The 24,229-nt window shown below is 39.3% G+C and overlaps 1 protein-coding gene across 1 annotated transcript in view; it reads left to right on the top strand.

Moving 5' to 3' along the window:
• The first annotated feature begins 1,789 nt into the window (after nucleotides 1–1,789).
• The window catches only part of skib (v-ski avian sarcoma viral oncogene homolog b), a 35,227-nt gene continuing 12,787 nt past the window's right edge, over nucleotides 1,790–24,229 (top strand). Inside the window, exon 1 of the mRNA XM_059538480.1 lies at nucleotides 1,790–3,013. Within this exon, the coding sequence (XP_059394463.1) occupies nucleotides 2,120–3,013 (894 nt within the window). The 5' untranslated portion in view covers nucleotides 1,790–2,119. The remainder of the gene's footprint in view (nucleotides 3,014–24,229) is intronic.

Here is a 24,229-nt window from a genome sequence, read left to right as displayed (position 1 = left end):
AAATTAAACTGCATTCATAAGTTGCCCCCAAGAGCCTTACACAGTCAATCAGTTATTACATGAACCAGGATTTCATGAAACGATGATTGAACCAAGGGCTGAATTTCAAACAACCCCACTTCATAGGCTTAAATGAACCATTAGACAAATGCTTGCGATATTCCATTAAAAACATTAAGCTGTTACAATAACACCCAATCCAAACAGATCAATATGTGACCCTGGACCACAAAACCATGTCGCTGGGGTATATTTTTAGCCATAGCCAAAAAATTATAGATTTTTCTTTTATGCCAAAAATCATTAGGATATTAAGTAAAGATCATGTTCCATGAAAATATTTTATAAATTTCCTACCGTAAATATAGCAAAACTTTTTTTTATTATTAGTAATAAGCATTGCTAAGAAATCGTATGGACAACTTAAAATGAGATTTTCCCAGTATTTTAATTTTTTTGCACCCTCAGATTCCAGATTTTCAAACATTTATATCTCGGTCAAACATGTCCAATCCTAATAAACCATACATCAATGGAAAGCTTATTTTTTAGCTTTCAGATGATGTATAAATCTCAATTTCGAAAAATTGACACCTACGTTTTGTGGTTAAGTGTCACATGTTATGGCTTCACTTAACTGTGCATTGGTCATAATGACAATTTGAGATAAAAAATTATAAAATGTCAAGCCTGTCATAGCTTGATTTTTGTCCAAAAATGATCAGAATGAAGCAATATCACACTGAATGTTATTACTATTTAATATATTTTTTTTATGTAATTTACTCCTGTAATGGCAAATATAGCCTATTTTCAGCAGCCATTAGCCTACAGTCTGTGTCACTTGATCCTTCAGAAATCATTCTCTTATGTTGATTTGCTGCATTTATTTTTATCAGTGATGAAAACAGTTGTGCTACTTAATATTTTTGTGGAAATCGCCATACATTTTTTCATGATTCGTTGATGAACAAAGATCAAAATAAACAACATTTTATTTGTTTTTTTTTTTTGTTTTTTTTTTTTAGCCATAGGCTATATAAATTACTGTGTCCTTGCGAAATCACAAAAATAAATTGTTGTGATTTATTTTTGTGATTTCGCAAGGACACAGTAATTTATATAGCCTATGGCTAAAAAAAAGCCTTCTACACTTCTATTCGCTATATATATATATATATATATATATATATATATATATATATATATAGGCTATATATATATTGCGTAACACTTTAAATAACTGGCTTAAAACATTATTATTAGTTATTATTATTATTATTTATGCGGCAGTCTGTAGGCATTGATTGGTCCTAATAATGACATTTAGTAACAGAGAAGTGTAGCTACCTTGTCTGTTGTTTAATTAATTTTAATGTTTTTCTTAGTGGGAATTTTATTCCAATCTACTTCAAATCATGATCCGTGTTTATTTGTCTATAGGTAGCATATAAACTTGCGGAATAATGTAGCTACAATATTTATTTAATGTAGGCTAGCTATTAATTCATACTTTGATTCATATATTTTCCAATTCAATTGTACATAAACGACTGCTCTTGCTGTTTATATAATGTTAATGATGACCTTTAAAGTTTGTTAATGAAAGTTACTATCGCCGCTGTAAGTAAACGGTTCTACGTGGAGTCTGTGTTCCCGCTTTTGCAGCTGCTCAGGCTGCAGGGGGGGGGGGGGACTTTTCACGGAACAGCCAGCCCAGGGAGTCAGTCACATTCCTGGCCGGGATTCAATGACTGAACCAGACACAAACAAACACTGCGAGAGAGAGAGAGAGAGAGAGAGAGAGAATCACACACTCATAGTAAAGCGGAGGCAACTGCGCCGACGAGCTTTACACAAGACACACATTTTGTGCTTTAGTTGCAACGGGTCTGTGATACAGCCGGATTGAAAATTACATTTCGTTCAAAACTTAACACTTTTGGGAAGATTTTCTCGTCGCTCAGAACTCTTTCTGGTACGACTTAAGATTTGAACATGAAGCAGTTGAATGGATTACATGGCGGCGTTGTACGCTTTCCGAACTGACATGGACTGTAGCGACTCTTTCCGTTCACGTTCACCGAATCTATTGTGATCAGACTGCCCAGGTTTAAACATGGAGGCTCCCTCCAGCTTTCAGCCGCATCCAGGACTTCAGCAAACTCTCAAGCAGTTTCACTTGAGCTCCATGAGCTCCCTCGGCGGACCGGCAGCCTTCTCGGCCCGGTGGCAGCAGGACATGCTGTTCAATAAGGACGGTAAGGGCGCCGAGGTGATGGTGAACCTGCCCGCACAGACGCCTCCGGTCATGCCGGGGCCCCTCTTCATCCCGTCAGACCGCTCCACCGAGAGGTGCGAGACGGTCCTGGAGCGGGAGACGATTTCGTGCTTTGTGGTGGGTGGCGAAAAGCGCCTTTGCCTGCCGCAGATCCTCAACAGCGTCCTGCGAGACTTTTCCCTCCAGCAGATCAACTCTGTGTGCGACGACCTCCACATCTACTGCTCCCGGTGCACGGCGGACCAGCTGGAGATCCTCAAAGTTATGGGCATCCTGCCCTTCTCGGCCCCCTCATGCGGACTGATCACCCAGACCGACGCCGAGCGCCTCTGCAATGCCCTCATCTACGGCGGCTCGTTCCCACCGCACGCTGACAAAGACTTGTGCTCCATCGAGCTGGAAAGAACGGAGAAGAGCTTTAAAGTTTATCACGAATGCTTCGGGAAGTGCAAGGGCCTGTTCGTGCCTGAGCTCTACACGAGCCCCAACGCGGCGTGCATTCAGTGCTTGGACTGCAGGCTCATGTTCCCGACGCACAAGTTCGTGGTGCACAGTCATAAAAGGCTGGAGAACAGAACCTGTCACTGGGGCTTCGACTCGTCCAACTGGAGGGCTTATATTCTTTTGGATCAAGACTATAGAGAGAAAGAGGAGACCAGCACGCTGCTGCAGCTCCTGAATGAGTTAAAGGGAAAATTTGACCTGGGGAACAAGCACAAGACATCTTACAAGGTGAGCTTAACTTAAAAATGCACAGATATATTATGATAAATCTACATCTGGACGGTATTAATCCAGATGCACTCCCAAAAATTGATAATAAAAATGATCAGTGGTGTGTGATGTGATGTTTCATGTGTTGTTGTGAGTATTTTACTTTATTGATTCTCATACACCCCTATTGACCTTTCTCTTTGTCTCTAATCATACAACACCTATTACACCTTGTGCAACCTCAGAAACCTGTCCTATAGATGCAGCTTTGCTTCAAAACCCAGATTTTACATTGTATGTGATGTAGAGCTTGTGCCAAAATGGTTTATTGTGCCATATCAAGCAAAAATGTTCATTTAAAAACACATTTCTCTTCAGTTTCACCATACAAAACACATACACAAGCCATACTTTTCCTCATTTCACCCAGTATTTATTTAGTCTGTCATTTTTGCCTGTTACTTTACATAGTCTTGCCCATAGTTTTTTAGCATCACAACCTGTCCATGTTGGAATTTAATTAATTTGGGGTTTGATTTGATGTACAACCTTCATCAGCAACAAAAATATGGTAATTTTATGCACCATATCTTATGCATTTATTTTCCATCCTTCTCGAGATGATACCAAACCAACAAAGAACCATTGATCTATAGTGCATATATATATATATATATTTATTTATTTATTTATTTATTTATATATATATTACCATTATTATTATGTAATAACATAATCTACTGCTATCGTTGAGCGTGTTGAAATTAAGGTGCAGCCAGCCAATGTCTTGCCCCCAACCAAACACCCCTTGTGCATTTATTTTGTGCCTCTGGATGCACTCGGGGCATCTGCATATGACAAATGGAGCCTCAATTATGTATTTTATGGGAGCCAGAGATAGATGGGGAGGCTGGGGGAAGCCAGTAGTGGAGGAGGAGGAGGAGAGTGTTGTGTAGGCTATTGTTTTGTGTGTATGTTTTGGGTGGGGGGCAGGTTGGGGTTGAGGTCACTCTCCAAAAAGCAGTTGGGGTCGGGTCAGCGCTGCCCTTGGGTTTCCCCATGTCTGCTCTAGCTTCACACCAGGGTCAGAGAGACAGCGAGGTTGGCTGCTCCCTCCACGCAGCAGCTGTTGAGTGTGATTTTGCTAATGGGTCTACACACATATATGTATGTGTTACCATGGTGTCACTTCAGCAGGCTTGGGATGCATGGTGTGGCAAATGCAGTTTCATTACTGTGGGAAATGTGAGAGACATGGCACATTTCAGAAATGCAGCGTCATGTATATTTAACGATCACTTCTCTATGGGAAAAGTGTTGGCTGATATTTGTCACTGAGTGGCTAGTTTACACTTTGCTGTGCCTTGCGTCTGGTTAAGCTAAATAAATTCAGCTTTTTTTGAGCAGTTATTGTTAGATGATTAGTTTCAACCTTTTATGCGTGTCCTATATTTTTCAATTGTACAATAAGCCCATTTCACCGTGATGCTATGGTCTGCCCTAACAGCAGTGTTGGGGAGTAACTAGTTACATGTAACGGCGTTACGTAATTTAATTACAAAATTATTGTAACTGTAATTAGTTACAGTTACAACGAAAAAATTAGTAATTAAATTACAGTTACTTATGAAATTTTTAACGATTACAAAGGGGATTACATTTGAATATTTACACGCATCCACATACAGATTTAACTGATTTTTCCCCAAATTGCACTGACTATTCTGAGACATACGCCCTAATAATTTCCGGGATGCAGAAATACAGTCTGGTTCGTAGAATCCAGTCATAAAAACGGAATGCCTAACGCGGACGGAATATGCCAAATTTTGGATGACTAAATCAAAAGTAGGTCAGTACACTTGAATCAAAACATGACATGGACTAGTGTCTGTGAATATTAAGCCCCAAAAATGCAGTATATGACTTCCACATTCTGCGTGTCTGTGGAGATCAGGCGCGGACTGGACACCGGGAGAACTGGGACAATTCCTGGTGGCCTGGCAGACGATTTTGCCCCACTATTTAATATCATTATTGTATAATTGCCTGCCGAATGTACTAAAGCGATCATTTGCGAATCCGCCATTTGACAATTAAATCTCTAATAAATCATGAATTGTTAGTCATGACTCGCGCGCTCTCCGCGCCTCCGCCAAACGGTTTGGATCAGACTCAGAGTAATCAATGCGAGAGAGAGAGAAAGAGAAAGAGAAAGAGAAAGAGAAAGAGAAAGAAAGAAAGAATAGAGTGGACAGCTGGAGCAGAGAAGCAGAACTCCTGTTCAGGGTTTCAGGTCAGTTTCATCTGTAAAGATGCTTTTTTGTCTTTGTTTTTTTATTTATTTAATCAAGCAGCAGCACGTTGCTCATCAGTCATTACTCAAAATACTATATAAAGGACGTCATTATTATCTGTTGTAATGATACAGTAGTAATTTAGCTGAAAAAAATTCAGATTTTTTTTATAGGTTTAGGGGGAGCTACGACAGACAACAACACAACCCTTACGAAAATTAACGTTTTAATATTTAACTATAAATCCAGAGAAAATGGTTACTATTGTTTAACTGTGATAACCAAAAATGTACAATTATTTTACAAATGTATTTAAAAATAAATACAAATCCATTTGCAAAAAAAAAAAAAAAAAAAAAAAAAAATTAAGGTTATTTTACTTTTATATAGGCTAATAAAAGCATGGTTAATTTTTGTAAGGGAAAAATATGGATTATATATAGGATTTTTCTATAAAGATATTGTAGTATTGTAGAGAGTATTGTATTGTAAAGTATAGTTTTGTTCAATCTTGAGTATTAAAGTCATGAGAGAGATGCATAACAGGGCAAAATAAAGAAACTGAAGAGAAAAATGGAAGTGAAGGTGCAGTTCAGGAGAGAACTTATAATTATTTTGCATGTCCCCAAATTAAAGATTTAAAATAGATAAAAAATTGTTTTGTCCATGAATTTGTTTGTATGAGTTTGAATTGTCCAGTCTGAATTTTTTTCCCGGTCCGCCCCTCCTGTAAATTAATGGCAAAGACATGGTTTCATTTACTACACATAGGCCTACTAAAGCTCGCAGTGTTTTCAACCTCTGCTGCCTCAATATAGGAGTACACGAGCACATAAACATAATTTCTAGAACTGCTCTAGAACTGCCCTCACTTCATGTGCATTTTACTTATTTTGAAAAAACTATCATCATATACAAAGAGACAGCAGTTTAAAAGAAACACCAATGTTTAGGATTTTATTACACAGAATACGTCACATGCTTATTAGATAACTGTATTTAAAAGTAATCAAAATTATTACAAAAGTAATCAAAAAGTACTCAAAAGTAATTAGTTACATTACTTTAATAAAGTAATTGAAAAAGTTACACTACTATTACATTTTAAACAGGGTAACTTGTAATCTGTAACCTATTACATTTTCAAAGTAACCTTCCCAACACTGCCTAACAGTACAGAAGCTGTAATGTATCCAGAACGGTGAATTTTGTGCGGTTTCTATGGTCCATTGTCAGAGGTGTCCCAGTTAGCAAGCTGTTTGGGTCCATGGGGAGCTGTGTATCGGTGGACCTGTTTGTAAAAAATAAAAATAAATATTTGGCGCTTTAAACCTAACCTCATCTCAATTGAGACATTTATTGATTTTCCTGAATTAACATATTTTGTAAGTAACTTTTCAGTCTTGCTGAGAATATTTGCTTTATGGTGTCTCTTGCTTTTTTAGAGAATTGCTGCTTCCAAATTGCTGGTCTACACAGTTGTAAGGTTTCCGAATTTTATGTAATATACTTGTTCGCAGCAACTAGGGTATTATTTAATGTCTGAAATATTTCACAGTTGAATATATTTAAAATCCATTCTAGGCTGGCTGACATAATGGGGTAGATCGCAGGGAGAGGGTGGTGAGTTCTCATTAAGAATCTGTCGCCCATGTCCACCAGGGCCTTGACATGTGACCTCTCTCCAAAGCCAGGCAACCAACAACCCCCGCCCCCCCACCTCCTTTCAGACAGTCCGGCCAATCATGTTCAGCCGTTGGTACTTCAGCTGGACAGATGGTTGTTTGATAAAAGGCTGAAAAATGCATTGCAAATAAATAAGCAGCAAAACATCACACCAAATTGTTTTTTTTGTTTTTTTGGCCAGTTTTTATGGATTTATCTAAAAGTATGACCACATCTTATCCTCTAAAATTTTTTATTTAAAAAAAAAATTAATACAAATAATAATTTAAATTATACTTTTTACAATTAATGTTTTTAAACAATTTATATTAATTTTCATAATTTTATGAAAATTTTCATAATATAATTATTAATAAATATTTTTATTAATATTATATTTATATATATTTTTAATATTTTATTTTATTAGTATTATTTTAGTGTTATATTACTTAATTGAAACTTTTTAATAGTTGTGAAACTATTGTTTTTTTAGTTTTTTTTGTGTGTATTTAGTGTTTTTGCTTCTATATCCATGACTGAATTGGTGGTTTTACTCCATTTCTAACAATCTTGAACGGATTGATAATGGTGGAGCCATGTTGTTTTATTTGGAGTTTCAACTTTCCCTTAAACCACATATTTCAAGTGCATGTGCATTGTCCTGCCAGGAATGAAGTAAGACTCCAGTGAGAATAGTGTTGTGTAATAAATAGGATGCAGAGGGGCTGCAGAGCTTTTAAATGGGGGTATATCAAACTCCCCTATTGTTCTGCTCCCTCACTTTATCAAATTACAGATGACTTCCAACCTGAGACCAAACCAATCATCTGAGTGTCCAACCCAAGATGGCCACGACCATAATAAATGCGCACGCCTGGGGGATGGAGGTCGCCATGTGCTTGCAAATTTGCATTTGTAATGCCTGTATCAGCTGTGGGGAAAAGATTAAAATGGGCGCACGACCTACTCATTTCCATTCCCATCTGTCTTCTGACCTCTTCGTTGCGGCCCGCGCTGCGTCCCACCAGGCACGCTACCCCTTGCTCTGCATCCAGACTGCAAACAATTCCATCCGCTTGTCCCAACCATCCCCTCCACCCAAACACAGCAAGTGCTACTTATTCATCCAGCGTAGTCTGGCCACTCATCCGTAGTCCGTACCACATAACGGTGGCTGGCAAACAACCCCCACTGCCTGGGGTTTGACTTAGCTGAGTCAAAATCCACTTTCGGACGCCTATTCTCTGACTGGATGAATTTTAAAAGGGCGGATTGAAAGGTTAACTGTCCCCAAGAGATGCTGTCTCATCCCCTCCCTGGAGGGATGGGGGTGAGGGGGTGGTCAGGGGCTCTCAGAGGTTGTGCCCTCTATTCTCTGCTCTGTGACCTCTTGTCTAAAGGGCGTCAGCTGGACCTCTCCACTGGATGATGCTAGGGTGAAGACCTGCCGCCTCTTTTGTTCCTGACAGCTTTGTTACTCAAGCCGTCACCTCTCATTGTGTCTCTGGCTTCGTTTTGGTGCCCGTTGCACAACCAGTGCCTCCATGGTAATGAGTCTCAAAGCTTTTGTCCGTGTCTGTTGCCAACATGAAATGCATCTACTGCGGTGCTGTGTTGATTTGGCACCACAATAGCATTGATCTTTAATCGGGATGCAATTAGCAACGAATGTCACTAAATTAGCCGTTTGTTTTGTGAGCAAGTCTGCATTATGATGGCATCGGTTAAGGTTTAGAGTTGCATGGGCTTGCATTAATATCCTGGCCCCTCTTATTAGTATAATAAATGAAATGTCTGTTCCCATCAGATAACTTGGAATATAGTGCACGTCACGAGACAAATGGACTGATTTTCATTGATGCCTTTACTTTGCCTTTGCATCCTTTTTAAGCTTGAAAGCTCTTTTCCCCATGCATTGTAATTGCATATTATTTATATTTTTCTCCTTTTGTATTCCAAGAAGGTGTCATGTTGATTTGGTACCGCAACAATATTGATATTTAATTGGGACGCAGTTCACAATAAATGTTACTAAATCAGGCGACTGTTTTGTAAGTCTGTATGATGTCTGATGACTGCATCGGATAAGGTTTAGAGTTGCGCAGGCTGGCACTGCCACCAGTCTGTGGGAACAGATGGCAGAATGATGGTGGTGGTGTTCTATGATCAGTTTCTCAGATCAGGCCCCTTAGTCGATAGCGTTTATCAGCTTCATGATTAATATGGCAACCCATCTGCTCTGGAGATGGAAAATCCTGAAGTACACAGCTGCCACTGTGCAAGAAACCCAGTGCCTTAATTGAGCTGCTTGCAAGTCCACTAATCCGAAACTGCTCTGCGAAGTCCACTCGGGCGAAATTCCATTCTGATGGAAATGGCTTATGTAGCTTTAATTTTAGTGTTGTATCTCTTGCCCTTCTTCATTAGATGCACAACCTTGTACGACTTTATACTCCCTCCCTGATCCATCCTCATGAGCTGTAGGATGCAGTTTTATATAATCTACTTGGAATTTCAATTATTTCTCCGCCAGCCAGAACAAATTAGTAATATATATATTTTTTAAAAGTGTATTCCTGATCTCAATGCAGTCGAATTTCAGATATGCACCAGTTTTGTTTCGGCCAAAAGAAATTAGGAATCCAAACAACCCATATTCCTGCATTGTGCCTTGCCTACAGGGATTATTTGAAATTACATTCACACAAATACGCCAAACTAAACCACTGCGCTCTGAGACATACTTGATTGCGTTTACTACCTACAGCTGTCGACTTCTGTTAGAGCTGCTCAGAGAAGGGTGAGGGCTGCGTGGTAAAGATGTTTCCTCAGGGTCTGTCTGTGGGATGATGCAGCTTTGGTCTGCGTGCGTGTGCCATATGACAAACTGGCATGTTGCTCTCGCCTACAAACCTCCCACTGACCGCCTCCAAAACTACCATGAGGATAAGCTTTTGAATATCAAATTATTTTTGAAATGTTCAAATACCATTATGTGAACGTGTTGCTTGGTCACATCCATGCACGTCATGAGGAATAATCAACATTTTAGCCAAGCTTTTATAATCATTTTAAACTATAAATAGTAGCAATTAATGTCAGAGAGCTGTGGTCAAGCTTAATACATGCGACTACTGGTGCTGTGTAGGTGAATTGTGAGTTAAATTCCATCCACTTTCCCAAACTTGTTCCCCCCCTTTATTGTTTCCTGTCCAATCTCTGCTTCTCTCTGAGGCCTTAAAAGGAACAAAAATTTAAAATTTTAACATTATTTACTCACCCTCATGAAACAAAATTTCTTGTGTTGAGCATAAAAGGTGACATTTTGAAAATCCTGGCTACTCTTTACAGTATAATAAATGAATGGGAATGTCAAGCTCCATAAGAATTAAAAGCACCACAGATGTAGCATAAAAAGTGAACCATACAACTCTTGGATTATTTTTCAAGCCTTCTAAAGTCATTGGATACCTTTGTGTAGAGAACGGACCCAAATGTAAGTCAAAATTCACTAAATATCTTGCTGTCGGCCCTTGGCCTTGTTCTTGATGCAGTTGTTCTTATAATTTTTTGGGCAAGTTCTAAGTTCTTTTGTAAATTAGGCAAATCTGGTTCTGATGCATTGTTCCCATGAAAAGCCCACTGGAAGGGAAAATTATCAGTAAACATGACAGGTTTTAGTCTGTTCCACATGTAAAGGTGTCACAGGAATTTGGATGACTTTGAACATACTGTGTAAGTGTAATGGACTAGTTTCATGATGCTTTCATGGTGATTTTTAAGCTTGAAAGCTCCGGTCCCCATTCATTGTAATTGCACATTATTCAGACTTTGTTTTATGGGAGTAAGAAAGTCCTATGGGTTTGCAGCGGCAAGGGGGTGAGTAAATAATGAATTTTCACTTGCAGGTAAACTGTACTTTTAAATATAAAATAGTTGCAGTTTAATTAAATAATGAGCAAGCTCTATTTTCTAAACCACACATTGAAAGATGGTTCTTTTCACGGCTAAATGGGCGGTCACACGAGCCTTTGAACGTGCAAAATTATTTCGGACGCCGCTGCGAATATGGGCGGGAGCAAGATATAATGTTTCCCCTCAGTTATCACAACATGGATTAATCTGTGCTTTTACTGTGTCTTTTGCGACGGCGTCAAAAGCGTCTTATTGTATTGTATTCTGTCTCTCTCTCTCTATAAATATATACACACTAAACAATAAAAAAATTATAGAACGTGTCCTCATTCAAATGTACCATCTGTTCCCGTTTCCATTTACACTGCGAACCATGCAGCTTCTTTTTTTATTATCTTTTAAATATGTATTATATAAAATAGGATGATGCGCTACGGCTAAAATTAGCACTTCCTTCATTTTTTAATTTCTGTACAGAGAGGTCACGCAGTGAAGTATCGATCATCTACTGGTCACACGACTTCACGTGATGCGAATTTGCAGGTCAGAGTTCACCAAACTTGAACTTTCGAACGCAGCGAAATGCGAAATTTTTCACATGAGCCTGCGTTTTCGGTCTGACGCATTCGCATGCGTATGAATGGAAGTCAATGGAACGAAAAGTGCAGTGTGACCGCCCCTTAAGGGAAAAAGCTCCTGTTTTGTTTTTTTGTTTGTTTGTTTTTTTTTAACTTGAGCTGTCTGGGCTTTTAATGAAAAGAGGGGTTTTGTGTTTTTAAGCAGCCTGTGGCCTCTCGTTCACTCCTCAGAAGCACGCAGACGGCTCTCAAAACTTCTGTGATTGGAGAGTCAGTGTAGTTGCTAAGCAAAGCTGCTCTTCCTGTGCTAAATAAGAACGTGATGCTTCCTGGCTGGTGGGCTGAGGAGAGCGTGCCAGCTCTCTTATGCTCGCTCACTCACTGCACACTCTGCCTGTCTTTCTCTCTTACACACACACACTCTTTAACACATACACAAAGTCTCTGCAACACACGTATCCAGGCCTTCTCATAGTGATTGTGTTACTGAGGAATACAAGGTTCTGTCGCAGCCTTGCAAAAAAATGGTGATGTCAGGATGACCTGATCTGTTACCTCCATTTCCCTATGCCTCTCGGCTTCGGATGAGTGTGAGTCTGTGTGTGTCTCTCTCTCTTTCTCTCTCTCGCTCCTGCTCTCTGGGTGGTGCAAGGATGGAGGTTTTCCTGCGTTTGCCCTCGCTGTGTTTGAGGCTTTGGGTTATGAGGCACATTCTGATTTTTCCAGAAAGGCTGATTCACTCCTCCAGCCCTCAGACAGCTGGGAAGGCCTCCATTTTCCACTCGATGTGATGGTCCACCGCAACATGGTGTTTCAGAAATGCTTCTAGAATGCTCAGCAATATGGCGTTCTCAAAAATGCTAAGTTCCTTTGCTTTCATATATAATATAAAGTTGCTTTTCCATACTTCATCTTTCTAAGGCTAATGCTGTCAAGTGCCATGTTTAGTCAGTCAAAATAATGTTTAAAAATATTCCCTTTTCCATGCTTCATCAAATTGACTGCATAACACTGTTACTTAAAGGGATAATTTGCCTGAAAAAATTAATTCTCTAATTATACTAATTATTTACTAATTTACTAATTATTTTTCATGTAATGACAACTGAAAGTTATAAGCTTCAAAAAGCTTTGTACACACCAAAAACTGTAATTGTACAGATAACTATACGATAACTATATTAGCATCCACAGCAATAGAAGATCATATTCTGTTCTATTATAAACATGCACTGCAGTTTTGTTGTCTGCTGCTTTAAATGTTCGAGCCGATGAATTCAAAATGTAAGTTATTACTCATAATATCTTCTCCACTCCAGTGATTCTTTGAATCAGTGACTTCAAGAACTGAATCGGTCTGATTCATGAATCATGAATTTAAATGATTCCGTTCCGAATTCCATTTGTGATTCACTGAATCAATACCAAATCAATCTAATTTGTGAATTTAGCAATTAGATTAGATCATTCAGAATAAGCTTCACTCCTATTGTCATGTTATGGGGGGAAAAAAACGACCAGCACTGCCTTTGGAAGTTCTACTACTGTGCTCCACAATCACACAATTAACAACAACATAAAAATAAAAAAAAATACAAATTAAATTATGACAGAATTTTCATTTTTAGGTGACCTATTTCTTAAATAATAAAATCTTAGTATCCACGGTGTAGAGCACAGCACCCATGCATGCAATAAAAAGACTTCTGTTCTTTGTGATTATTCTGTTTAACCTGTTTTTCTTGTTTTGCTAAGTTAAAAGGCAAAAGTAGATGAATAAAAAGAAAAAAGACCCCTAAAAGGATACAGAAGGGTGAAGGAAACTTGTTCTTTTATGTTCCTCAGTGGCACCAACAAGCAGACCTCTTGTAAGCCACCACCAGGGTGGTGTTAGCGCAGTGGATAAGACGCATGCCTGTGGTGTGGGAGACCCGGGTTCGAATCCACTGTGAAACGCCAGTGTGTCCCTGAGCAAGACACTTAACCCCTAGTTGCTCCAGAGGCGTGCGACCTCTGACATATATAGCAATTGTAAGTCGCTTTGGATAAAAGCGTCAGCTAAATGAATAAATGTAAATGTAATGTAAGCCATCTCCCCCAGTGGCTTGATTGTGTGCCAGATTTCTGCTTGGCACAGGAGATCAGGTATTAAATGCTAGCGAAGCACAATGAAATGTGGTGTGCTGTTAAACACGTACAAAATTTCTGCTATTGGAGCCTTTAGCAATGTGAAGCCGAGGCCTGGAGCGAGAGCCCATATCAAACGCATTCAGCACGGCTGCCTCCTCGCTCTATACAGCACAGTGAGGTTGTGTGGGACTATTTATCCAGTACCAAAACTGCTGCCACTTTCTTTTTTTGCGGATGACACCCCCTCACTGACTACTCTAATTCCAAGCATCTGTTCCATCGCTTTTCTCTCTTTCTCTATTCTCTCCATTTCTCTTAGGAAGGAGCTTTATTCAAACAGCCTGATGTGTTGTTATAGACATGTCAACCTCAATTATTCAGTTGTGCTCTGCCTTGGCTTCTTTCTCTTTCCTTGTAATCCATCCATTCTCTCTGCCTGTCTCTCTCTCGTTCTTTCTCTGCAGTGAGCGGGACATGCACGGGGAAGGGACAGTCAGCTCAGCATATTCTAGATATGAAAAAAATAGATGCCAATGCTATAAAACAGAAGAATCAAAGATTTTACGTACTACGAACATGCATCAAATTGATCAAAAATGACAGTAAGATGTTTGTAATATTACAAATGTTGACGTTCTCTACATCAAGAATCCTGAAAATGTATTCTGGTTTTCACAAAATTATTAAGCAGCACAACTGTGATGAACATGGATAATAAATAATAATAAGTGTTTTATAGCATCAAATCACCATATTAAAATGATTTCTGAAGGATCACATGACTCTGAAAACTGGCTGCTGAAAATTCTCTGGCTGGGGTGTCTTTCCTTCCTCTCTCTGGCTTGTAGGGCAATGTGATAGCATGCCTGGACCCAGTGTCTGCTTTTATTTATAGTGTACCAGTGACCACAGACTAAGCAAGCCTGAAATAGGCAGCCTCTGATCCCATAATGACCCAGCTATTATCAGGTCTGTGTCTTAATTTGGGGACCCGCTATCGTGGTCAAGGAGGACAGAAAGCTAGCTGCTAGCTTACAGCCTCTCTTTTAAAAATCCAAGCTGCTTTGCAGCTTATTGTAAACAGGGTAATCACTGTTCCTTTGGACAGCTTTGGCTTAACTGGCTTCGCCATATAGCGCTTTTGGTTTGCTTGTCTCCGGCTGTCTCCTGGTGGAGTCATCAGATCACCTGGGCTACAGCGCAGTAGGAGGCTTTGATTGTTTGGGATTTTGGTTCGAAGGAGGCAACTCTGAGAAGTGCATGCAAAAGCTGAAGAGGTTGAGTGTGAATGAAGTGAGGAATGTGGGATGACTGTGTGACTGGACTGACGCACAGAGCTTTGATGTGTGGTAGACGTGAAGTCAGCTTGTAAAAGATTGCTCCACATGCATAGGGGAGGTGATGGATTCATGAACAACTGCGATGTGAGATATCCAAGGGCCTTTTTTCTGTACACATCTTTTTAAATAATGTTTGGAATCACTATAATAATGCTATAATATTGCAATTTAATTTAAATAAAAAATTGTAGGCTTTTTTTCTGCAGGGCCGGTCTATGTACTCTCATGGGCAAAAACAAGTTTATCCCTGGCTGGAGTCTTACTTATACCGCAGGACCTACATATAAAAACCTAAATGGGTATGATAGGAAAGGAATGTCTGGGTCAAACCCTGCAAGCATGAATTACAACCGCAGTAAAACGGCCATGGTGGTGTTTCTGCGAAACGGTCACTCTGTTTCTACGCGTGCTGCTCAATTCACACGTTTTAGCTGGTCCAACTGTACTGGCTGCTGATAGAATTAGTCTTTCCAAAAGGATTAGTCACCCTATCATCAAGCCTTCTCCCTAATTTATCTCCCTTTGTTGTGGTGCAGGCTGCATTAAATGGGATCAGGGGCCTTGGCCAGAGACAGTGGGAGGAAGTGGCCCTTTGTGTGCCTGGCAGGTGCACAGGGGTGTGGAATGACACTGGCATTTGCCTGTAAAGGGGGGTTGGGGGGCATCTGCGTGTTTGAGGCCGAACCTGTTGGTTTGGAAGGGAGTTTGGTTGGGAATGCGTTTTCTACCAAACTCTTTCTTTCTGGCTGTTGCTGTCTCTTTCTTCTCTTAACCAGCCTCACCACTGGATAAGTGCTCCTGAGATATCCCAGAAACCCTCGCAACTCCACTTGAACCCTTAATCAAAGGACTCCTCTGGGGTTGGCAGTAAATTCTTCAGACAAATGTTTTTTGCACTCCCTCTGTTTCTCTTCCTCTCACTCTCTCTTTCTTCTGTACTCCCTCCTCTCTCGGTTTTCTCCGCTCACATCTGGTGAGCAGTCCTTTTACTGATTTTACTGTTCTGAGGTCATTTTCATCCTATGAGAAAAGTGAAACCTTATGAGGGGAACTGCCAGGGACATGCACAGCCAGGAGGGGTTGTTACAGACCACTTTAGTGGGCTGGAATTTTATTTTATAATTTTTTTTTTTTTTTTTAATGTTTTACCAATGTCTGTTAACAAGGCCATTCTTGGCTATTCAGGAATGTAAGTTGTCTTCATCCCAAATCTCTGTCTGAAAATCACATATGCGCTACAGCAAAAACAATTCTGGAGACGTATGGAGCGCTAATGAAATGTTTCATGAAAAAAAACCACCAGCAGATTTCGAAGTAGGTTTTCGCCTCCCCACCCTCATTTTTTTTAACCAGTTTTTCAAGGTCATTTATAAAACTATTTTCATTGAAATCCCTGACAAGCCCTGGCTGCGTTTTGCTTGCAGAAGGCCTCACTGCAAAAACCTGAGACAGCTGTGGACACTGAAGTGTTCAGCATTCAGCAAGGAAACCAAGTGCTGCATATGCAGAAAGTGGGAGACATTTCCTGGAATGCAAACAACCTCCCTGTCTGATTTTTACTGAAAATGGGCTAAAGAGGTGTCTTTTGGAAGGATTGTGTCTTTATTTAGATTCAGAGACTCAGACTGTCCATTATGTATGATTTCCACTCCTATAAGCACCACCAGTTCACTGTCTGTAATCTCTCTTCTTTCTTCCTTTCCTCCATTCATCTCTCTCTCCTTCTTTTCCACCAGAGAATATGAAGAAAATGTGCTGAAGCTGCATTTGTCCCTGCTGGCTGACACAAAAAGCTAATTTAGAGCTCCCCTCCCTTCTTTCAATTAAAGCTTCTCATAAATATGGAGTTTTCTGTCTGTGGTGGTGAAGGATGCCAAATTAGAGCTAGCCTGTAAAAAAAATATATAAATGACTTAAGCTCAAACAGTTGAAGAATTTAGAAAGAAGATTAGGGATCAGGCTGAGGGCACATGGTGTTGGTAATCATATTTATGCATATTAAAGCCCAAGGGGATTTTCAAGAATGCATGGGTAATGAGTTTCTTTGGCCACCTTCAGTCAGATGTTGTTGATTAAACTGGTCAAATGCTTGCATCAAACCATATTAGATCAGGAAGAATTTGGCCTTGTCGTTGTCTCAAAATATTTCAAAAGTATTTAACTATTTTCCCACTTATTTTACTTTGTAAACAGCTGATTTATCTTGAAGACTGACAGGAGGTCACCTCAAGTTGTTTCAGCTAATACACATAGCTTCAAAACAGACCCAACTGTTGCCATTTGATGTCGTTCAAACGGTGTGAAAAGGAGTGGTCCAGTCCTCTGTGTTTTACAGCAGTCATCAGCTTAATGAGGAGAGTGTTAAATTAAGCTCTATCACTTCAATTGCCCGCAGTCCCAGCACCCCTAATGGCCCAGGAAGCCCGGGCAGGGGTTGTAGGGAGGTCAGGTTGAATTACAGAACATAAACAACAACACAAGCCTCCTATCACCAGAGAAAATAAAAGCAATGGCAGATGAGGTAAGAGGGTGGGGCTGATGGCAGTTGTTGTTTTTGGGGGGGGCTGGGGAAGCAGCTAATCTCTTGAACTGATAACTAGCAGAGAGGATTATTGATTGATGATTGATTGATATTTTTTTAAATGGAAATCTTGCACTTGTAAACTCTCTTTGACCTGGATGTCGACAGTGAAGTAAAAAGAGATAGATAGATAAATATATTTACAGTAATAGATGGGACAGACAGCTCTTCTGATAGATAAATGGCTAGAAAGAGAGTGAATGTAAGTTCATCGGGGTCAGCTGGTTTTACTAGAGCTGGAGACGAGTCCAGAGACAAGGGGTCCAGGGGCACACAGACTCCCCCACCATCTGGCAGCCATAAAAGGCTTGAAAGTTGGAGTTTTAGGGGTTTTTTAGAGCCTTGCAGGGTGAGACATGGCAAGGCACTCTGGATGTCCCCAAGTTCCTCAGCTTCCTCCACAGCCTTCTGTTGCAGGTCAGAAGTTCATTGCCTTTCTCCCCTTTAAAATACCTCGGAGCTTTATTTGGTGGGAAGTGGGCTTTATGCAGGCATCTTTCGCACGTCTGTCCACAGAGAGAATTTTACAAGGCAGGACAGCAGACGTGATTCACACAGATGGCGAGAAGTTGGACCCTGGTGAGTCAACGAATGAATTTTGTGTCGATATGCGTCATCATGTGCCTCATCAAATCGCTCTGAAACTTCAAACAGCCCCACTGACATGGAACGGAATAATTATGATAGAAGTAATACAAAAATTGTGTATATTTTGTTGCTACAATCAGTTCAAAAGGTCAGGAAATTAAAAAAAATGACTGGAAATCATGCACGTTGCCAAAAATCCTGTCTGATATTCTAGCGTTCTACAATCCTATCTCGATTGCTTTGCTTATTGGTCTGATCAAGCCTGGATTCCTTTAGAAATTATATCGTCCACCTCCACAGAGGCTAAACCAACTTTAACACCTTTGGAAGCTCAAGTAACAATGCCCTCTCGTAAATATCAGTTAACAGAGAATCAAACTAAGAAAGCTTAAAGACAAATTTGATCCTGTCTAGAAATTTGGTCCGAATCACAATGACTTTCTTCCAACTTCTTGGCCTTGTTTTTGTTTCCTGTCTCATTTCCATCTAGTGTGGTTGAGTTTCCAGTCTCTTTATGGACCCCACTTGTTTCAGCATCCTCTTTGAAGGATGAAAACGGCTGACAGTGGAAGAGTAAAAACTGTGTTTGGCAGGCACGCCCTTGAAGGTTTCTATGTCACTCAAGCCCATTGAATTTTTAATTATTTCCTGGCTGTGGTATTCTGCTCCACTTCACTAGGGCGCCTGGCTCCATGCTGTCTCACAGCTCAGATGGTAGACACTGTTTTAGACATTTGCGGTTAAATCTGCTCAAATCCTTAGACGCCTACTGCAAGCAGGTGAGACCTTGGTTTATGAGACTTTTTTAAAAAGGAGAGTTCTTAGGGCTGCACAATAAATCGAAATTAAATCGAAATCGCGAGTAGACATAAGATGCAATTGTCATGCGAAACTAAATATGCCCCGCAGAAGAAACCCAGTAAGCACCTATAGCGGTTTCTGAATACACCAAAGATTTAAATGCTTTCATTGATTCAACGTAAATAATAAAGACAACTGCGGCAATCTATGGTTTATCGGAGTTCTTATTGTTATCATTTTCAGTATAATAAAGTATATTTATAATGAAATGCCTTTATCACTGCATAGAACACTATGAAATATGTCATGTGCCTTATTCTGTGTAAGAAGCCACATCATCTACCAGAAGGATTTATTTCATACTCGGCTGACAGTATGAAGTGAGTTTGGAGTAAAAACGTTATTAAATGTGGTATTTTCACGTGCTTTCAGATAGAGCAGCATTTACTGCACAGAGCCGTAATTCACTGACAAATACAGAAACAGCTGTTATAATCGCGAACGATTTATTCGATTTCATAATCATACGATTATATCGTCTGTGAACTTGTTTTGTTTTTTTTTTTTTTTTTTTTTTTTTTGCGTAGCTTGTCAGTGAGCTACGGCTCTGTGTGGTAAATTGCTGCTCCATCTATAAACATGCTGGAGATTTACTACTAATCACAGAACTGGCTTTTCTGATAAGATATCCATTACAATTGCATTTGATTAATTGTGCAGCCCTTGTTCACACAACTAAGAAAATTCTGTCATTTACTCACCCTCTTGTCGTTCAAAACCTATATGACTTTCTATTTTTCAGCAGACCACAAAAGAAGATATGTTTTCAATTGTTGCCAACCATACAGTCAATGGGGACTTTTCCATTATTCACCAAAAACACAATTTAAAAAAAAAAAAAGAATAATAAAAAGTCCTACATATTTGAAATGAGTAAATTATTTATTTTTTGTATAAACGATTCCTTTACACTAGGCTACTGTAACTCTAACAGTCTCTGAAGCATGTTGGTGCACATGCAAAACTAAATTGCCGATATTTACAGCTCCAGCGTTTCCTGAAAGGGGGCACTTCCCACTTTGCTATGAATCCCGCACGCAGCTTTTGTCTCTCAGACTGATGCATTTAGCATTCATATCCATCATTATATCCTGCCCGGCAGACAGCAGTAATGTAATCTCTGTTGATTTACGGGCAGAAGTGTGCATCCCAACTCCCAACAGCTGGATCTGCTCTGTTTCAGCGCTGTCTGATCATGCCTATTGGATTTGCCCCTTATAATTATTATAATAATGACTTCAAATGCATTTGACGGTAGGACCTCTGATTACACTTGACAAGAGCTTCTCCAGGCTGGTGAGTTGCACATCAAAGACGCATTCGGAGGGTGGTGCGGTTCAAGCATTTGGCTCAAGATTTATTGAGAGGCTCTTAACATATTTTTTAGGCCGTTTCTCCCTCACTTTTCCGTGTCATGTCGAGGTCTCCCGAGTTCCAAGAGAGGAAAAGAGTAATAAGAAAGAAAATGAGAGCGGGAGATTTTGAATAAATGGCTGGAAATAATGATCTCTGTTCTGAGTTAGTGGTTACATCAACAGCAGTGATTCAGGGAGGAAAAATGTGGTTTATGTCTCTTTAAGTCTCTAGTCTGTCTGCAAAATGCATTAGTCCTGTGGAGCAGACACAGGCCAGGGCAGAGGGAGGAGCCCAGGGCTGCAGAGGGGGGAAGTGCTGGAGGATGGAACAGCCGCAGTCTGGGCCTACAGCCTCCTGGCTAGACTGCTCAAAGTTATTATTGAGTTCCTGAGCAGAGCCTCCCCTCCCTGCCATACTGGTGTCTGTTCACCCTCGGCTCTCGTTCTCTTAGACTCGCTGTGTGGGTATACTGCCAATTCACCATTATATTATGGCCTTCTACAGTAACACAGCACACTTAAGCATTTTTAAAAGGACATTTTCAATCTTTTTTTAAGAATTAAAACTTAATGGTAACACTTTGCATTAAAATTCACATGGCTGACACTGGTTGATGCATTTGTATCCTGAACTTACAATGAACAACGATTTCTTTATGGCATGTCTTAATTTATAAATATAGTATTGTTTATTGTTAATTTATCTTGGTTAAAAATACATTAACGTTATTTTTGATCGCGGTCAATTAAAAGGTCTCAACGATCTGCTTTTGAAGACATATCGTAGTATCGTGCTACACTTTCTTTTAGATGAAGTTCTGGTGCCTCTATCTAAATATACTGTACAACGCAACATACATTCACATCAGTTAACTCAGCGGTGGATTCTTACGGGACACTGCACTTATTTGTAATCACTAAACTACATGATTTGAATGTGCTTTAGAACCTTGCCGGTTAAACATTTCATTCGTGGGCTGTTCTGATGTGTGTTTTCTCTGAGCGCGTACCTGAAGTGCAAGCACTAAAAAGCCTATTAAACAGCGCCTGAAGACTGAACCAAGTTATCTTTCACAGTAATACTGTCAGAAAACACATGGTTTACATATAACCAGTTGGTTATGTCTAAAATGAAAGTAAACAGTTGAGAGAAAAACGTGCCTGTGTAGCTATTTGATGCAGGCAGGTCTTAAAGGGACAGTATTAAACATGCAGCCAACTGTCCTTAAAGGGATAGTTCACCCTAAAATGTAAATTCTGTTATTATTTACTCACTCAAATATGTATTAATTTCTTTCTTGTGCTGAACACAAAAGAAGGTATTTTAAAGAATGTGGGTAAATAAACAGTTGCTGGTTTCCATTGACTTTGATAGTCGAAAAAAAAACCTGTGTAAGTCACTGAGAATCCTGTGGATTTGGCTACCCACATTCTTCAAAATAACATTTATGTTCAGCAGAAGAAAGAAACTCATTCAGGTTTAAAACAACTTTTGAGTGGAGGTGTAAAAATAAAACACATAACTGAGAGACAGATGACAGAATTGTAATTTTGGGGTGAATTATTCCCTTAATGTTAATAAAACAACAAAACTGTGAAAAATCACTCACTACTCGTGACTGAAAAACTTTAATGCAGTTGCTTTAATATTAATTAACCTATATAGTCTTTGTTCTTATTTTTGATAACGAAGAGAAAATAATGACAAAGATTTTTATTGTCACCCGCATTTTATTTATCCACCAATCTTTTTTTATATTTTGTTACCTTAAAAGTATTTGTCTTTATAATAGAGAAATTTGTTGGCTGTAATGCTTAGACAACTCGCAAAATAGTAAAACCAACATGACAAAGAATCGTAATAAAATATTTTCGTGATATGATATTTTTGCCATATCGCCAAGTAAAGCTAACATTTAATTATACTGATTTATTGTGATTTTAAGTTATAAAATTTTTTTTTAAATCTTACAAAAATGCAAATTAGTATAATACAAGCTTACTTTTAATTATATTTATTCAAACCATTGTTAGAATACCCGTTATTTACTATTACACTTAAAAGAAATTGTTATTATAGTTTGCTATAATATATAGTTTTTATGTTTAGAACATCTTTACCAACAACACAAAAACATTAATAATACTGTTAAATGTAATATTTAGAAAAACTTTAACATTTTCATACTGTATTATTATATGATTTTATTTTTATTTTTTAATTTAAATTTCTATTTTAAAATGTATTTTTATATCAGTACGCATGCATCATAAGTGTTCCAGCATATGGTCTTATAAGGTATAGAACATATGAACAGACACACACACAGACAAATGTGCCTCAGCTGTTAGTGGACAGGCCACATGGGTCAGTGTGGATTGGTGCTGGGAAAGCTGGGAGATTACTTGCTAACCATATTGGCCCTCTTTAGAGACAGGGCTCAGGACAGGAGCACCGGGCCCTAATCCTTCTGACCGGATCAGACTGAACAAATTAACACAGAGCAGTGTGTCCTCGAAACACAGGGAACATACACACAGCACACTCAGGAGACATTTATATAACACACTGGCCTGTATCTTCATTCTCTCTCATATCTCAGACCTGAGCTGGCGCTGACTCACTGTTAAGATACTGTGTTTGCCATTTTGGCAACACCAGATTATCTGTAAACAAACAACGATTCATTAAAATCAAGGTACTTCACAGGCTTTATGGGTGCAGAGAGCTAGCAAAAGTAAATTTTTAATGGATGTCATGTGTGGCCATCCATTTAAAGAGTGTCCAGAAGAGTACCTGGCTAATGTTAGCCACAGAAGCAAGACTAGCAGAGGGTCTGGTATGCAAATGCCTTAGTAGAGATGGCGAATTCGGTATTTTGTTGTTTTGTCGGTTGAGTCAGAGCTGATCTCAAAATGTTATGCGGTTGCTATGGAGAAAAACATTGGCCCTTTCAGATTCAGAGGAGCGCTGTAAAATGAAAATGGTCCAGGAAAAATAAGTTTCCAGGAATTTTCAGGGTTACAAAGCGTCAAATGAGCAGAATAATGTGTAATGCCTGCTGAAAAAAAAATGTACATAGCTACTGGTCCCCTGTAATATCCAATTTAGGATGCTGAAGCCACAACCAGCTAAACCATCTCCAAGCCAACATGAAATATAATTTTTTTTGTATCAGGCATGCGTCATGTTCATTATCTGTAAGGTTTGTAAAATGAAAACCAATCACACAAAAATGAAAATTCTGTCATCATTTACTCACCCTCATCGTTCCAAACATCTTTGACTTTCTTTTGTGGGATGTACAAGAAGATATAAAAAAAGTTTTTTTTAAAGGTCCCGTTTTTCGCGCTTTTTTTGAAGCTTTGATTGTGTTTACAGTGTGCAATATAACATGTGTTCATGTTTCATGTTACACAGTATTTTTCACACAATTCACCTATCTGTATACCGCTGTTTTCACTGTCATAAAAACGGGCTGATGACTTCCTTGTTCTATAAAGTCCCTCCTTCAGAAATACTTAACAAGTTCTGATTGGGCCAGCGGTTCCTGTGTTGTGATTCGACAGCAGCTTAGGGCACACTGCCCTCCTGGAAACGTGATTGGACTAGTTTTGAGAAGCAAGTGGGCAGGAGCATGTGCTGGAGATGTACTTATAATCACAGGAGCGTTTTTACTGACGAGATGCGCATGAAATCGCATTAGTTTTTTTGCACAGCCCTAACATCTAGTTAAAAAAGCTAAACAGCGTTGCCCTTTGTGTAGTAAGTTACAGAAACTGTTAAACGCACCAACTTAAATAATAAAATACACTTACCGGTTGTGGTCCATAAACAACGCCTTCTCCAGACAAAGAGGGAACTGCTTCATCTTTCAAGAATAATCTTTTTGCGAATCCGGCATTAAACTGATTGAGATT

Source organism: Carassius carassius, chromosome 44, assembly GCF_963082965.1.
Source record: "Carassius carassius chromosome 44, fCarCar2.1, whole genome shotgun sequence".
NCBI lineage: Eukaryota > Metazoa > Chordata > Actinopteri > Cypriniformes > Cyprinidae > Carassius > Carassius carassius.
Note: the sequence above shows the minus strand (reverse complement) of the source record. Positions and strands in the feature narration are given on the sequence as shown.